The sequence below is a fragment of the Echinops telfairi genome, unplaced genomic scaffold (assembly GCF_000313985.2).
Source record: "Echinops telfairi isolate 266 unplaced genomic scaffold, ASM31398v2 ScPeMD7_23;HRSCAF=83, whole genome shotgun sequence".
NCBI classification, from domain to species: Eukaryota; Metazoa; Chordata; class Mammalia; order Afrosoricida; family Tenrecidae; genus Echinops; species Echinops telfairi.
The window spans coordinates 21958217-21975967 of NW_022103920.1; the positions used below are offsets into that span (position 1 = coordinate 21958217).

At 42.4% G+C, this 17751-nt stretch overlaps 1 protein-coding gene across 1 annotated transcript in view; it reads left to right on the plus strand.

Annotated features, from left to right (window-relative positions):
- The window catches only part of IQUB (IQ motif and ubiquitin domain containing), a 60035-nt gene that overhangs the window by 24467 nt on the left and 17817 nt on the right, over window positions 1-17751 (plus strand). Inside the window, exons 8-9 of the mRNA XM_004707864.2 lie at window positions 8261-8431; window positions 12838-13014. Coding sequence (XP_004707921.2) covers window positions 8261-8431; window positions 12838-13014 — 348 coding nt within the window. The remainder of the gene's footprint in view (window positions 1-8260; window positions 8432-12837; window positions 13015-17751) is intronic.

Genomic DNA, 17751 nt, shown 5'->3' on the forward strand with positions numbered 1-17751 from the left:
ACACACACACACAAACACACACACCCCTCCTCTCTTCCAACAGATCTTTAGATTTTGACTGCAGTCTAGAATAAAGATCCACAACAAGGGACAAGAAATCGGAGTGCTCCTTAACTAGAGAAATTCATCCAGGAAGGAAAAGATGGGGACCCTGGTCTTGTGACTGTTGGTTAGATGGAGGCTGGACCGTTGGTATAGTCGCTGAAAACATGCCGGGGGTTGAAGTCGCGAAGCTGTGTCCAGGGCGCCTGGCGAGTAGGCAACCTAGGGAATGAGCTAAAAGCCAGCGCTTTTGCCTTTGTTCACCAAGCCATTAATTGACTGGAGATTTCTGACCAAAAGGGACGATGATTATTGAAAACCATGAAAATACACAATTAAGGGGAAAAATGAGCGTAATTACCCTTTTGTAGGGAAACTGCCCGTTTAATATCGAAGAGCCCGTTACCATAGTGACCGGCTTTCTTTTACAAACCTGATCTTTCCAAACAATTAGCAGCCAATCCAGCCAAACGAAAAGAGATGCAAGTCTCCAAAGACGATTAGCCTATCATGATTATGATTTTGTGATTCTCATTAGGTGAAAACGTTTGTCCTTTAAAAAACCATGTTTTGATGCTAGAAGTGCCCTCCTCTCAGCACACTTACATTCTTGCCAATTGGAGAGCTGGGTGTTCAATGAATTTCCCCACTCCCTGTGCCCTGGGGCTCCTGGTCAGACCTTTCTTAGAAGCCTCCGCCTCACCTCTTCACTTGTTTTCGGTGACTGTTGCTCTTTGGATGGCACAAGAGGGCACCTCACATTGACATGTCAACTCCTTAAGCCAGCATCTCACCTCCTCATTGTCCTCACCCACAACACTCACATAAGGTTCCTGCTCTACACAGTTCCTCCATCCAGCCTGTTGGAACCTGTTGGTTCCATTATTTCACGATTTCATTCATTCCCCCCACCCCCCTGAAACCCACTATCACTGGGGATAAGGAAATGGCAGTGCCATGGGGACCTAGCATGCATGCAAACAGGCCATGCAGGCAGACACTTGACCCACAGTGAATGTGAGTCTTGGCCGAATGTCTTGTGATGCTCCTGGACCAGGAAGGGGTGGACAGCTTCTCCTCTCCCTGGGAGGCTGCCCTGGGGCAGGCCTGGCCTCAGCTGCTCTTGTGTGTGTGAGCCTGGTGTGTGCATGAGCCTTCATTGAATCTGTATGTCTGTCTTATGTGGGTGACATGATGCCACCCAATTGGACCCTTGGCTTCAGATCTCGTTTCCCAGTCCCCTCCGTCATCAGCCACAGCATGGATGATGTCAGAATGACCCCTCTCTCCCAGTGCCCTCAGAAAGGAAGGTCTTTCTTGAGCGACTCTCTGCAGCCCTCACCCATGTCTTGGTCATCTCACTGCCATCTGTCCTAGCACACGATGCACACTGCTCTGCCACACCCAAGCACTGACATGCCCGAAGAAAGACCACGTGTTCTGATTGCTCTCAAAGGCAGCTGCTGTTACGTGGACTGTACCATTTCCCAGTTACTCACCTTCAAACCTGGCTCAGAAAGGACTCCCTGAACCACCAACCATAGCCTGCTCCCACAAAGACCCAGTCTCACCACTGTCGTCATACTTAGTGGTTACTTTTCATTGTCTGTGAACATGTCTTGAAACCTTCCTAGACTCAGCTTCTGAAGGCAAGGGCTATCTGCTATCTCTGCACCCTCAGATCCGGCCATAGTGCTCACCACAGAGGATCAATCAATGTTGGAGAGAGGAAGGCCAAACCCCAAACAAAACTCGCTGCTGTGATTCGTATTACCGGGTAGAACTGCCCTGTGGGTTTCCAAGACTGAGACTCTTCACAGGAGTAGAAAACGTCATCTTTCTTCCTCGGAGTGACTGGGGGTTTCAAACCGCTGACCTTGTGGTTAGCAGCCAAACATGTAACTTACTACGCCATCAGGGTCCCTGAAGAGTGGAAGGCAGGGAGGGTCAATGAGGGCCAGGAATAAGGTCGCATCACTTTTATCTACCAGGTGCCAGCACGAAATGACACCTGCAGGTTTCCCATAACGTGGAACGCTTGTTCACAAGAATTCTCATGAGGCAGCAGGATCCGTTTTGCTTTGTTTTTATATAAAAACATTGCTTAATTATTTGGAGTAGAATCTGATCCCCTGCAGGACCCTGTGGGTGGAGGGGATTGCTCTGAGCCTGGAGGCCGGAGGTATTTGGGGGTTGCCCGGAGAGAAAGTGGAGTGAGGAGATGCTGTGAAGGGACATGGGGCCACATGCAGCGGCTTCCCAGTGGCCTGTCTGGGAGGGTGGTTGATGTTGTCGGGCGCCATCCATTCAGGCCTGACTCACAGTGACCCCATATGACATAACAGAGCTGCCCCTTCTGAGAGCCAACGGCCAAGTCTTCCTCCAACAGCACCTCGAGGTGGGTTCCAACGGCCATGCTGCAGCCATCCGAGGGTGTGGGCCACCCGGGCTCCTTCAGGCTTATAAGGAAGTGAAAAAGAAGCACAAGAGGAGGGAGCCTGGACAAGGAGGACGAGTCTTTGCATCTGGACCCATGCAGGGGAGCATGCAAAGGTGCTGGGCCAGCCGGCTGGGTAGGGACCCGGAAGGCTGCAGCGAGCCCGACATTAAAGGGATGGCTTTATTGGAGATTACAGACTTTGGAACTTCAGGGTTGTGATGAGGTGGTCCACCTCAGATCGCCAGGCTAAGGTTGGAGGTAATGGACTGCAGAGGGTTGTGTCTGAGCTGCAGATACGTCTTGTGCTAGGCCAGAGAAAAACAACCAGAGACTGGGACAACTACATGTGAGGTCCCTCGTGGGCCTCACTAGTCTAGTCCTTAAAAACGGCAACTTCTAACGAGTCAGCAAATGATGGGTCTCTTATTCTAAGGCAAACCATCTTGACACATCTTTCTGTACTCCAGAGGCCCTGGTGGCATAGTGGTTATGCGTTGGGCTGCTAACCACAACGTGGGCAGTTCAAAATCAGCAGGGGAGGAAGATGGGGCTTCCTACCACTGTAAAGAGTTACAGTCTTGGAAACTCACAGGGGCCAGTTCTACCCCGTCTATAGGGTCGCTGTGAGTTGGCATCAACTCAATGGCTTTGAGTTAAAAGAATTTTTTTAATTCTAAGCATAAATGATACCATACTAAACATCAAAAATAGATTTTATAATTAATGTTCTGTTGTAAATATGTACACAATGTCTATTCTTTATGTCCCTACTCCCTTGCCTTCCATTAGCTGCAATATTTACAAGGATCAGTAAAATGTATGGAATTAGGCTATAATTCTAGAAAAAAAATTCATGATCAGAAAAATAACAGCTAATTCATCCCCAAAGATAGATAAAGTCAAATGTTTTTCAGGTATCAAAACTTGCAGAGTTCTAGCACAGATATGAAGAGACACACGATTGAGTAAGCATTGAACTGCTAAATGCAAGGTCAGTGGTCCAAACCTACTATCCTCACCATGGGATAAGGATGATGGATGCTCTCCGCTCCTTCCTGCAAAGATTTACGGCCATGGATACCCTACATAGGGTTCCTTTGAATCTGAATCAACTTGATGGCAGTGGGTTTGGTTTTTTGTTTTTTGAGCACTCTAGATATGTGCAGGAGAGGAGTCTTAGAAATACGCAGGGGCAGTTCAACCCTGTCCTACAGGGTCGCTATGAGTCGGCATCGACTCGATGGCAGTGGGTTTGGTTTAACATGTATTTATAGACGTGTGGTGGTGTAGTGGTTATAGGTTGAGCTGCGATCTGCATGGCTGGCAGTTCAAAACACCAGCAGCTTTGAGGGAGAGAGCCTGGGTTTGTTGACTCCCGTCAACTTTCACAGTCTCAGGGGGTCTGCTGGCTAAGAGTCAGATTGACTCCGTGGCAGTGTGCCTGGGTTATAGAGATACTTGCAGAGAAAGAGTTACTACTTTCTCACCATTTGGGAATGACTTTGAAGAGTAAAGGTGTACATGTTTTCAGTTTCATTTCCTGGAGTACAAACATTACATGGTTTTTTAATGATTAAATCTTCGTATTGTGAACACTATATCGAGTGATACGATTTGGATCAGTCTAAACAAGACATTGAATGAATTAGTCACGACGAGTTCTTTACTAAGCTCTCATTGTTCTTAAAGGGGCTGACTTGGTGCTTTTGAAGGATTACCTAGATGATTTTAACCTTAGCCAATCAAACCTCGACTCCCACAGGACCTCAAGGGTTAAAAACTCACCAGCTGACTGAGGGGCAGACATTCAGGTGAAGAAATGGGAGGAGAGCGCATCAGTCAGCTTTAACTAGGTCAGGGGTGCCCCTGACCCAGACAGTGCAGAGAGACCATTTGAATCTCTGGAGGGGGCATTCCCCAGAGCAAGGCCATTTGTTTCTTTGATTCTCTCTGATCCGTGCACCACAGCTCACAATCACAACCTTTGAAAACCGGAGGCCCGTGAGCTGTGCCATTTAAATGTTTCTTTTTCTCTATACTCAGGTGGCCCACAGCTAATGGAGTAGGAAAACGTAACCAACTCTTCCCCTCCTTCTAAGCTCTGCATTAAGCTGGGGTGACCGCTAGGCAGAACAAAAGCCTTTCTCGGAGGACAAGAAAAGTTGATCACCACCCAGTAGCTCTGGGAGGATTAACCTTATTCTTCCTCTGAGCCTTTGGGAGCTGGAGAATACATTGAGGGGGGAGCAAAGACCCCCCTCTCCCTGGGTCCATCCCTTTGGCCGGCCAGCTCTTTGTGAGTGCTGCACCTTCCCTTCCCGGCTCTGTGTGTCCCTGCCGCTCTTCTGTTTCTCCCCCCAGAGGCCGCACTGCCCCATGTGTTGGCAGCTAAATGGAACTTATCACGCGCCTATTTCCCAAAGCAATGTAAGAGCATGGCCGTTGTCCATCGCTCCTTGCAGCCTGAGCACTCAAGGACACGGGAATAGGAAAGGGAACGGAGCAAGGTGGATGTTTTCCTGCATCAGAGTGACAAACAGCATGATGCCAGCAACCACGGCAGCCTAGACTGGGAGACTAGTTTTCAGTGTTGTAGCCATTGGCCCAAGTACCCAAACGGCTTTGCTGAGCCTATGTTTACGTTTTCTCAGTCCAGGCACCAGGGGCCTGGCACTTCAGACCTATGGGTCCTTGATTGCATCACTTAGTTCCCTTTACCCTGGCTTTCCCTAGTTCTTTGATGAATTTCCTCTTAGATGGTATTCTCTCTTCACTCATCCCTCCCAAATGCTTCCTAGCACTCGCAGGTGCCAATTTATCTGCAAGCAATGAACAGGAGATTCTTTGCTTTAGTTGCTGAATTTCCTGTCTTTCCATCTTATCAGATTTTAGATCTCTTTACACCAGGACAGTATTTTGTCCCCTTGGTGCCTAATGCACAGTAAATACTTGGTAAATATTTGTTGAGTGAGTCAGTGAGTACAGCGAGATGCAATGAAGAACTTCATGAAAGATTGATTTATTACAATTTTGGGGAAATAGAATTAACCAACCTAAAATATCTATAGAATGACTAGGATCCACATTTCATTGCAAGGAGTAACTAAAATAGAGATCCCGCATACTTGTGTTTTTCTATATAATACAAGTGCAACGGGGTTTTATGCATGAGTGATACCACTGGTTCAAACTTCAGTAGTTCCAACCGGAAGGATGGGAAGGATTTGCATGTAGATGTACATGGAAAAGTCTTGTTTATATCTTGTTAGGGTGGGACTAAAAAATTCAGGGAAGGTAGAGGTAAATCAATTCATCAGTAGAAAGAGATGCCAAGTTGATGAATTAGATATGTCATAAAGATGTTATTGCTTGGATTATTACAAACGAGCTAAATTACTAGCCTGCAGAATAAAAGGTACTCCTGTGGTGGTGTAGTGGTTATGCATTGCGCCACTAACTGCAAGGTGAGCAGTTTGAAACCACCCGTCGCTCTGTGGGAGAAAGATGTGGCTTTTCTACTCCCCCAGAGACTTAGAGTCTCAGAAGCCCACAGGGACAGTTCCGCCCTGCTCTGAGGCAGAATTGACTAGATGGAAGTGAGTTTGGTTGATCCATATTATTGGAATAAAGAAAATTGCACTTACTAGAGCTATCCTAAGGAAAACTGCATGCAATGATTGAGACATTAATTATACTTTAGGAAACTTAGCCTAAGATGATTTATCCCTTAAAACTCTTTTTAAAAGAGCTTTAAAACAAGCATTAGACTTTGGTAATTCTCTGCAGCCAATCCACAGCAAGCACTTAATTAATAAAATAAGCGTGTATCCATTTGAAGTCATAGCTTTTTTATTCCTAAATGATAATAATGGAATAGAAGTTTTGTTACTGATATTTATAATTTTCATTTTTACAATCCTAACAAGTTTTATTTAATCTTATTAGCCAATTAATTAATAATACGTTATTTAATATTAACTTGATTGTCTTATAACATCAATTAATTATGGAGCCTCAGCTTCACGTTTACTGCATTAAAACCAGGCCTGAGAATCTGAAGTTTCTCACGAAGGTTTCTAGCTCTAAACTACATAGCTCTAAACCACATTCATTTTGAATTTGAGCCGAAAAATGATGCCATTACTTTAAAAATCCATAAAATATAGTTGTTTTAAAGCAGGACGTTTGTGGTTTTCTATGTAATTTAACTAATAATAAATGTAAAAACTCAAGGTAAATTTCTGCTAGAAATAAAAATTCTCTCATGATGCTGAACCCCAAACCCAGCCCTCATTGAGTTGATTCAAATAATGGAGACCCCATGTCTGTCAGAGTAGGACAGTGCACAGGGTTTTTGTTTTTCTCAGTGTAGGTTAGGCATTAGGCAGCTGCTTGTAAGGTTGGAGGTTCAACACACACTGCTCTGAGGGAGAAAAACAAAGCTGTCCGCTCTCCTTAGGATTTAGAGTCTTGGAAACGCTATGAGTTGGAATTGACTCGATGGCAGTGGGATTCATTTTTGGTTTGGTTTTATGACCCCAAAGAAGTAGAACAGCAGGTCTTTCTTTGGAGGTGCTTCCGGATGGATTTGAACCACCAACCATTTGGTTAGTAGCTGAACTCTTAGCATGCCTAGTCTACATTCCTGGGGATTTGTTCCGATGCAAAAGGATTCACTTTAAAATTTACATTAACCCTCAGACTGTAATGATTGGAAATATTGCGTTGGGCTACAAATCCCCAAAGCAATTAGCCATCAGCTTACAAATCCACCCTATGATAATGTGATCCATAGAGCCTTGCTTCTGATAAACTATGACCAAAGAAAGAAACTTGTGAGAAACTCTATACTCTAAAGTTGAGGAGCACGCAGGGCACGTTTCCCAGTGCTGTCTGTAGGTGACGGATCTGTCTTAAAGTCTTGGTGTCACGGAAGAGAAGCCATGGAACTAGAGGCCTGCCATTGCCAATGTTGTGTGCTGGTGTCTCCAAGTCTGCCCAGAGCTCACTCTACCTCCTGGCCCTGGATTCCATCTCCCGTCTGCATTCTTAGCCTGGGAGTCTCTAGATGAGCTTCAAGGCAAGCCAGCTCCCTCTGTGATCCCTGGTTCAGGTGGTAGGTTAGGTTGGGTGCCACCACATCAGATTTTAAAAGAGAAAACACGCATCTTTACCATCATCAGGGAATCAGGGACCACAGCACTGCTAAAATAGCTGCAGGTAGCTGTTTCAGTACTAAGGACATCTGCTTTGTGAAGAACTGTGAACTTGCTAGAGATTCCTTTTTATAGGAAATCAAAGCATAACTCATGGATTACCTTTTTGCTGTATTTAATGTATTGAGGATTGTCCACACGTTGTCTTTAATTGGCAAGGCATGAGCAAGGCACACTCATGCACTCTCTGAATATAATTGAATCAGGCAGGTAATTTTGAACCCTTTCTAAATAGCACGCGCCTTTCCATGGGGGTAATGAATTATTCTATATATCTATCAAGTCATTCAGCATGCCAATTAATACAAACCAGGAGGAAATCCTGAATTGGGGTTTATACTCCTATGGATTGAGTAGCTCTTTCATGCATAATACAGATTTTTTTTTTCTCTAAAAGGTTTTAGTTTTGCATGTCTGCAGACTCTCCATTTCTGTGATACTTTTCTTCATGCAGGCACATAATTCTGCTCATTAACACGATCTTCTGTAAATGTGGACTAGAATAAACAAAATGGTTGGTTAGTCTTTAATTGATAGCTGTATACCTAATTTTGTTTTAAAGTGCTCAGCTCCAAAGATATGGAAAACAGGTTCGGGCAAAACAATTGAGATGGATACGCAGTTCACCATCAGAGCCAGAGAGCTGCAAAGCATCTATGAGTGCATTTTGCTGAAAAATATCTCTCAAGATGAGAGGCTGGATATACTCTTAACACTTAAGCACACTGTGAAGGTATGTCGGTTAATTTTGTGACTTGTGTTTTCATTTCTTATTTACTGGGGGACATAACTTTGGAGCTATATAGTTTATACATTACTGTGTAGGCAAAAGCATCCAAAGCACAGTTTAGGGGACATTACAAATGCAAACACAGCACAAAGCCTCTTGTGCATAGATCCTGATCTATGGAATGAGTACAATGAGATTAATACCCAACTCAATTCAGTCAAACAGCAACCACTGTCTGTATTTTTTGGTGTTTCTCAATGCAAAAATCATTTTAGCATCTTTTAAAGCAACATCGGTATACGTTTTTTCACCTTTTTTCGCATCAGTTATTCACGTCTGCATTTTTCAATGCAAAGGAAATTAGTGGGTGTTGCAGGTCAGCTTTCCATAGAAGCCGAAAGCCGTGTGGGAGCTTGCTCTCGGGAAGTTTTCTGGGAGTGCTCACGCTCTGGAGTAACTTCTGTGAGGAGGGCTGGGTAGAAGAGAATTTGAACTATAGAAAGTCTCAACCAGGGCCTCCGCCAGTCTCTCTCTGAAACCAGTAAGGTCCTACAAAGTTGGCCTGAGTTGAGGCACGAGGCGGAGGCCAGGGGCAGATTTTTCTGTCCCCTCATTGACTGTTTATTGGATGCTGTAATAGTCTAGGTACTTTGGAGAAACAAACCCACAGCCACTCATGTATAAGAGAGAGTTTTATGCAAAGAAAATGTGCATCACGAAAACATCCCAACCCAATGCTGCCCAAGCCCACAAGTCCAACATTAACCCATACCCAACACCAGTCCACAAAGTCCTTCACCTCACAAAACAGAGGCAATGATGCCGACTGCAGGAGGAAAGCTGAGTCAGTGAATGTGTAAGCGTCTCAGCACTGGCAGGGGTCTCCACATGGCTGCTCCAGCACCCAGGGCTGCATCGGGATAGATCCATGCGGCTTCTCCTTGGGGATGTCTTGGAGGAAGTCAATCTTGCAAGCTGAAGCAGGGAACTGCTAAGGCAGCTGCACCCGATGCAACCATCACAAAACAAGAGACCCGAGAACTAGAAAGGCGAGGCTTCACCACCCATTTATCCCTCCGCCTTTCAACCAGCACCACATGTGATTATCGGCCAGGCTGGCACAATTAACTAACTCAGATGCTAACTGCCCTCAGAGAGGAGGCATCCATCTTCAGGGAGGGCAGTTCTCAGAGAGGGATGCAGGTCAGAGGGATCAGCAGACAATATAAGAAGAGTGAGGAGGTGAGTGCTTCAGGCCTGGAGAGGGTGATTCGCGGTAGCACATGACAGAACCCACTACACTGCCTGCTGCGTGGATCACTGCTTCATGGAATAAGCCTTGGGAGCAGCTCTTGCATTGGCTTAATCAGGGATGTTCTAAAAAGTCTGGGAAATTATGATTTTACTTCTGATTCTTTCATTCAAGGAGAAGGGCACAGATGAATACATAGAATATCATTTCATCTCAATAAAATAAGCAATATCAAACCATGTTATTTAGAGATATATACAGAGGTAGTAAGTCTAGAAAGAAGAATCAAGAAAATAGTTATCATAAGGGATAGTAGGGGAGTTGCCTCTATGGGAGATGAATGTATCTAGTGGCACACAGAAAATGTTGTTAACACCCTGTTCTGGGAGCCTACATGTATTTCTTCTTGTTCCCTCTCGGGCAGGTGGAGGGACTTATTTTTTTTGTATACTTATAAATACTCCCACCTGACTTAACCCTCATAGAGCTTTCTCATTTAGCCATACTCATTTCCTTCACTTAAGTGGAGTTGTTTTGAATTTTTTCTTTCTTTCTGGTACTTATTATTATTATTATTTTAAAAATCATTCCATTAGGGGCTCATACAACTCTGATCACAGTCCATACATACATCAATTGTGTAAAGCACATTTGTACATTCATTGCTCTCATCATTCTCAAAACATTTGCTGTGCACCTAAGCCCCTGGCATCCTCATTTTCCCCCTCCCTGCCCGCTCCCCCCTCCCTCATGAACCCTTGATAATTTACAAATTTTTATGTTGTCATATCCTGCACTGTTTTGAACTTTTATGATCATACAGAAAAATGCATAAAATATATACAGTTTAGTATCATAAAGACAACAACTTTTAAATTATTTATTTATTTATTTTAAAAATAATTTTATCGGGGGCTCATACAACTCTTAACATAAGCCATACATACTTCCATTGTGTCAAGCACACTTGTAGATTTGTGGCCATCATCATTCTTAAAACATTTGATTTCTACTTGAGCCCTTGGTATCAGCTCCTCATTTTTCCCCCTCCATCCCCACTCCCCTCTCCATCATGAACCCTTGATAATTTATAAATAATTATTATTTTGTCATATCTTACACTGTGCAATGTCTCCCTTCACCCACTTTTCTGTTGTCCATCCCCCAGGGAGGAGGTTATGTGTAGATCCTTGTAATCGGTTCCCCCTTTATAACCCACCCTCCCGGTATTGCCACTCTCAGCACTGGTCCTGAAAGAATCATCTGTCCTGGATTCCCTGTGTTTCCAGCTCCTATCTGTACCAGTGTGCATCCTCTGGTGCAGCCAGATTTATGAGGTAGACTTGGGATCATGATAGTGGGGTGTGGGGGGAAGGAAGCATTTAAGAACTAGAGGAAAGATGTATGTTTCATCTGTAAGGGGATGTCCAGTTGTCAACAGATGGGCTTTGGGTCCCCAATCTGCACTCCCCCTCATTCATAATGATATGATTTTTTTGTTCCTTGATGCCTGGTACCTAATCCCTTTGACACCTTGTGATCACACAGGCTGGTGTGCTTCTTCCATGTGGGCTTTGTTGCTTCTGAGCTAGATGGCCGCTTGTTTATCTTCATGCCTTTAAGACCCCAGATGCTATATCTTTTGATAGCCGGGCACCATCAGCTTTCTTCACCACATTGGCTTATGTGCCCATTTGTCTTCAGTGATCGTGTCGGGAAGGTGAGCATCATGGAATTCCAGTTTAATAGAACAAAGTGTTCTTGCATTGAGGGAGTACTATGAGACACAAGATATCCCTCATTTACCCATAGTCCTACTGGTGACACAGTGTGTGAATTGTGCCTGATCTGATCCCACCACACCAAGGCAAAACACTAAGGGTGTGCAACAGAACAGCTAGGGGACAGAGCAAGGAAGTCCCAAGGGAGTACCAAAAATAGACTTTGGGGTCAGGGCGTGGCACTCCAACAGACTCAACGGGGAAACATTCCTAAAGGTCAACAACCAGACCTTGAACTAACTACAGGCTTTTCTCTTTCTCTCTCTCTTTTTTTGGTCATTGTTATTTTTGCTGTTGCTATTGTTTTGTTTCCTTATGTCGCTTTGTTTTTGCTCTGTCTTGAATTTATGTGCATATTATTATCTCTGCAGGTCTATCTAGATAAGATAGACTGGATGAACAATCTGGAGGAGCAAACAACAGGACCAATGGTTCTGGGGGGACATGGGAGAAGGGGAAGTGGGGGAAAGGAAGTGGTGTTAACCAACCCAGGGACAAGGGAACAACAAGTGATCCAAAATCAGTGGTTAGGAGGGTGAAAGAGGCCAGGGATTGATCAAGGACAATGTAACTGAGAGGAATTACTGAAATCCAAATGAAGGCTGAGCATGATAGTGGAACAAGAGGAAAGTCAAAGGAAATAGAGGAAAGAACTAGGAGACAAAGGGCATTTATAGAGGTCTAAATACAGGCATGTACATATGTAATTATATTTATATATGACATTGGGGAAATAGATCTACGTGTATATATTTATAGGTTTAGTATTAAGGTAGCAGATGGACAATTGGGCCTCCACTCAAGACAACAACTTTTTAATCACCCCTTAACTTACTCTAGAAGTGACTTCCATACTATCTGTTATGGCCCTAATTTCCTCGACTGTTTCTCTGTAGTTTAATATCCCTAAATGCATTTCTATATGACATGGTTTAGTAATGCCGAGTGTTGAAATTTTATTTAAATGCAACGATGCCCTATGAATTATTTTGTGCCCTGCTATTTTTGCTCAACATAAATTTGTAAGACTCGAGCTTGTTACTGCATATAGCTGTGGTTCATTTATTTCTACATGATAGGCACTATTCCTTTGCTTACAATTAAGCCCTCATTTATTTATCCAACCATTGTATTTATTGATATCTACTGTTTCTAATTTTTGTCTAATGTGAACAATATCTTTATATGCACATTTCTCTACTGTTTCACAGATTATACATGTCTCTATGCTACTAAATAATATAAATCCCCTCCCCCCCAATTAATTGTACCGACTTTACTCCTACTTCATTTCCTCTGTAATCTAGTTTGGGGTGTTAATTTTAGAAAGTTCGTGTTTTAAAAAATATTCCGTACCATTTTGGTGTTCTTTTTAGGAACATGAATGTAAACTGACACAGGAAATTCTAGAACTGATTGACAGAGAGGTCGACCTGATGATGAGAGGAGTCAAATCTTACAATCTTGAAGGGCTCAGGAAAAGAATTACAACGCTCTTTCTTCATTATATCAAAACACCTCTGTTTAATCCTGAAGTTGCAAGACATCTAAAGGTACTTCACATTATTTTTTCCTTTCTCAACAGCTTAAAATGTGAAACTAAGTTAAAGTATATTCTGTTTTTGTTATTGCACTTGAGATCTAGATAGAAGGTCATTCTACTGGTCTTTGAAGTATATATATTTTTTACAGTAATAAGCGTTTCATTTCATGCCTGTGTCTATATTTCCAACCTTGAATTCCTTCCTAAACTCTGAGTAAGATTTCCCATCGAATATTGCAGTGGGTTGAACACTCCATCATCTCCCATACTGCCGTACATTTGCACTCACTGTGTCTTCTAATCCGATAATTGTTTCTATTCTTTAAAACTTTGTAGGAAAATACATCAAAAGCTGTGTACAAAGTTAGCCTTTGAACTCAACAATACTTTGCTCTTGGACCCCTCTGCCTCTTGAGGCATCTCTCTTTTTACCCACCTTCTTAAATTGTCCCAGTTCCGGCTCATGTTTGAGCTTACTTTGAAATTGCCAAACAGTCTTTTATTGTATGAAGTGCCACTGCTTGTGCACACTCTCCTATTCAAGGACACATTAGTCGCTATTTCCAATTTCTGAATATGTACTATAAACATTCTCAGTTTTGTGAAGGCATACGATTTCAAATCAGATGGTAAATACCTGGGAGCTCAATGGCTGGATTATATGGTAACACTGTGTTCAATTTTGCACAAAAACGGCAAACTGCCTTCCAAAGTGTCTGTACCATTTTCTGTTCTCTCCAGCAACAACTGCAGTAATTGACGTCGTCACTTGTTATGATTTTAGTGGCTTCGTGGTTACAGGTTGGGCTGCTAACTGCAAGGTCAGCAGTTTGAAACCATCAGCTGCTCTTCTGGACCGACAGTGCTTTCTACTCCCGTAAAGAGTTGCAGTCTCAGGAAACTCACAGGGGGCACTTCTACTCTGTCCTGCAGGGTCGCAAAGTGTCTGCATTGTGTTCATGGTGTGAGTTTGGTTTCGGTTTGTGATAGCTATGGGTTGATATCTCACTGTTGTTTAATTTGCCCACGTGGCAAATGATGCAGAGCATCCTTTCATATGGTTATTTGCCATCTGTATATTTGCTTTGGTGAGGTGTGTATGCTGATCTTTTGCTCATTTTTAAGCTGGGTTGTCTCCTTGTTTATTGTTGAGTTGCCTTTTGCTTTTATTTTCACGTGGATTAGGTGGTTTACAGAGCACATGATCAGTTCTACATTCAATGATGCATCACATCCCCTGCTGATTGTTGACTTGTTAGGGTTCAATATTCAGTGTATTTTGGAGTGAAGCTGTTTATTTGATATATGATTTACACATACTTTTATCCAGTCAAGGACTTGTTTTGTCACATAACAGCAATTTTTCTCAGAGTGGAAGTTTTTCATTTCAAGAGCGTCCCACTGACCAATAAATATTTTCTTTCATGGATTACATTTTGGTGTTGTATCTGAAAGCACATCAAACCCAAGGTCACGTAGATTTTTTTTCCTAGAAAGTTTGTTGTTTTAGTTTATATATATTGTTTAATTTTATGTACATACATTACTCACTTTGAGTCATTTTTTTGTGTGGAAATAGTACAGTTTTTGTATAGGTTCATTTTCGGTGCATAAGTATTCAAAATTTTCCACTACAATTTGTTGAATATACTATCTTTTCTTCATGGGTATCATCTTTGTCAAAATCAGTTGATTGGTGAGGGATTATCTCTGTGCTTTTAGTTGTAATCTATTGATCTATATGCCTGTTCTTCCACCAACACTGCATTGCTGCGCTTATTGTGTGTTTAGAGTGAGTCTTGAGATTTGGTACTATGCATCTCTCAACTTTGTTTTTCTTCTTCTTGTCAATGTGAACAAAAATCCTGCTGCAAGTCCAGCCTGGGATGATTCTTCCTCTGCAGATCAAGTTTAGGAGAATTGACAACACGGAGTCTTTCAATCTGTGAACATAAGACATCTATGAGCACAACTCTTATTTAGGTTGTCTTTTATTTCATCAGCGTTTTAGCGTTTTCAGCCTTCAGACCCTGCCCTTAGTGCTTTTTTCTTGTACGCAAGTGTTTTGTGTTACTATTATAAATAATATATATTTTAAAGTCTGGTAACCAATTACTAAGGAAGCTTGCTAAACTCACCTATTTGTGTTAGGAGTTTTTCCTGTACGTTCCTTGGATTTGATATCTTTCCAAACCATATTTACTTCTTCTTTTTTTATCCCCTTTGCTCGACTGGTTACAACCTCCAGAACCACAATGTAAAATAAGACTGACGAGTGCAGATCTCGTTGCCTTGCTCCCAACCTCAGAGAAAAAACACAGGCTGCTCCACTGTTAAGCATGACCTTAGCTTTTGGCTCTTGCAAGACCCGGGTAATGCACTGAAGAAGTTCTTTTCCATTCGTGGTTCCATGATGGTCTTTTTGTATTTTTCTGTTGCTCATTTTGATAATGAATGGATAGTGAAGTTTGTCAAATATGTTTTTCCTGCATTTATGGAGATGATGGTATTCCTTTTTCTTCAGGCCACCCCATTTTGATAGGAATTCCCCCCTTATTTACCCTCTTGTCTCTCATGTCCTACTCTTGAATCTCCGAAGATAATTCCATTAATAGCCTTCCTACCTTTCTTAGGAAAACTGCAATTTCAGCCTGAAAATAAGCTAAATAGTTCTCTGTGCCCCTGGGACAGCTACCCAATAACATTTGCATTTTATTTCCTGAGATTTACTCACATACTACTTTTTTTTCTAAATCAATTGTGAACATATTTGGAACTTTTATTTGAGTGATGAGTAATATGTAAGATCCAGGTTATACAGTGATGGTTTCCAGGTGTCTGCAAGTATTGCTCTAGAGCAGGAGACACACATAACAAATGCCTTAGCAAGATGCTAAAGCAGAAACAAACAAACACAAACACAGAGGAAGAAGGTCTTTAAGGCCACCGGATGTCTCTAAAGGCAAGGTAAAGGAGAAAGAAGCTGCATTTTCCAAGTGCAGTGGAAAAACCAGCATTTCAGCTGCTTCTGAATCTGCAGAGAAGCCTGGGAAGCAAATAGACTGGCCAGTATTCTCCATTTGTGTGACATTTGACATAAAGGTTGGCATAGCAAACAAGAGGATTTGGGCTTTCACCTTCAAACAAGACAGCAGAGAAAACTGGAGAGGCGTGAGAGCCCTTATCTCACTGCTGTGAGTCGATGCTGACTCACTGTGACCCTGTAGGACAGGGTGGGACTGCTCGGTGAGTTTCCAAGACTGTAACTATTTATGGGAGTAGAAAGCCCGGTCTTTCTCCCTCGGAGCTGCAGGGGGCTTCACACTGCTGACTCTTTGGATCACAACCCAACTTGTAACCATTACGCCACCAGGGTTATAGACAAGTACAAATGAAAGGGCTGAGAACAGACAGCCCGTGGCCGAAAGAGAAGGAGAGTCCTTGCAGAAGAACTCGGTGTTCCATTCCCAGAATGCTGAAGCATATGCTAATGAAAGTGCCCCAACTTATTACTAGCTGGTCAAAACCCACTGTTTATGAAGAAAGGATGATTACAATATTTTAGAAAGACTCCTATTAAAATATAATGAAAATAAATGGTGTTTTGGTTCAAGAAGAGTTTCAGCTATTTGGAAATTGTTCTAAAAGGGAACTTCTTGTTCCTCAAAGGTAGCTGAGCAATAAATTGTTATTATTAAGGGAAACATGTTTTTGACATCAAGTGGTCAAAGGGACTTTTTAAAATAACTTCTCTGAATTATGAAATAAAATCCAATCTGCAGCCCATTTTGTTTTTCACAGAATGTAAGTCTATTCTTTTGTTTACATAAAAACTTAATCTCTGCAGCTCAAGCTCTTGTGAAAAGTACTAAATAAAACAAAGGATTAAAATTTTTTTTTAATATAAATTTAGGATGAATTTTTGGATTATCCTCGGGTTTCTTTATTTTGGGGGGAGGTGCTGGGCTACATTTCTTCTCATTCCAAACTACACACCAATATATAACAGCAGTATGTTCCTGATTTTAGAGAGGGGTGGCTCATTTATGCATATTTAGTTTGCATAGTGAGAAAAAGACTTGGGGACACACCTCTACCACCATCACTTCCTGAGAGAGAGCCAGGATAAAATACTCACTATGCCTTGGGAATGGACACAGGATTCAGTTCTGTAACTCATTTTAAACAGAGTTCTCCGTGTTTAATGGGGATCCTTTATCTTCTTTCTTGCACCATTTCAAATGGGTGGAGAGCACCTTTCTGCAGAATTAGAATAGCCTACCTATCTAGAAGGGAGAGGTGTGCTAGCTATTTTCATAGCATTGACTGATGGATTTGTCTAGTTGAATGCCTAGGGATTAGGGAAATAAACTTAGTTTTTCAAGATAAGGTCAATGTGTGAATTGCAGAATAAGAAAAGAAATGGTAAATGCTGCCTCCCTGATGACTTTAAAAAAAATCATTTTATTAGGGGCTCATACAACTCTTATCACAGTCCATACATACATCAATTGTGTAAAGCACATTAGAACATTCATTGCCCTCATCATTCTCAAAACATTTGCTCTCAACCTAAGACCCTGGCATCAGCTCCTAGTTTTTTCCCCTCCCTCCCTGCTACCCCCTCCCTCATGAAACCTTGAAAATTTATAAATTATTTTGTCATATCTTGCCCTGTTCGACATCTCCTTTCACCCACTGTTCTGTTGTCTGTCCCCCAGGGAGGAGGTTATATGTAGATCCTTAT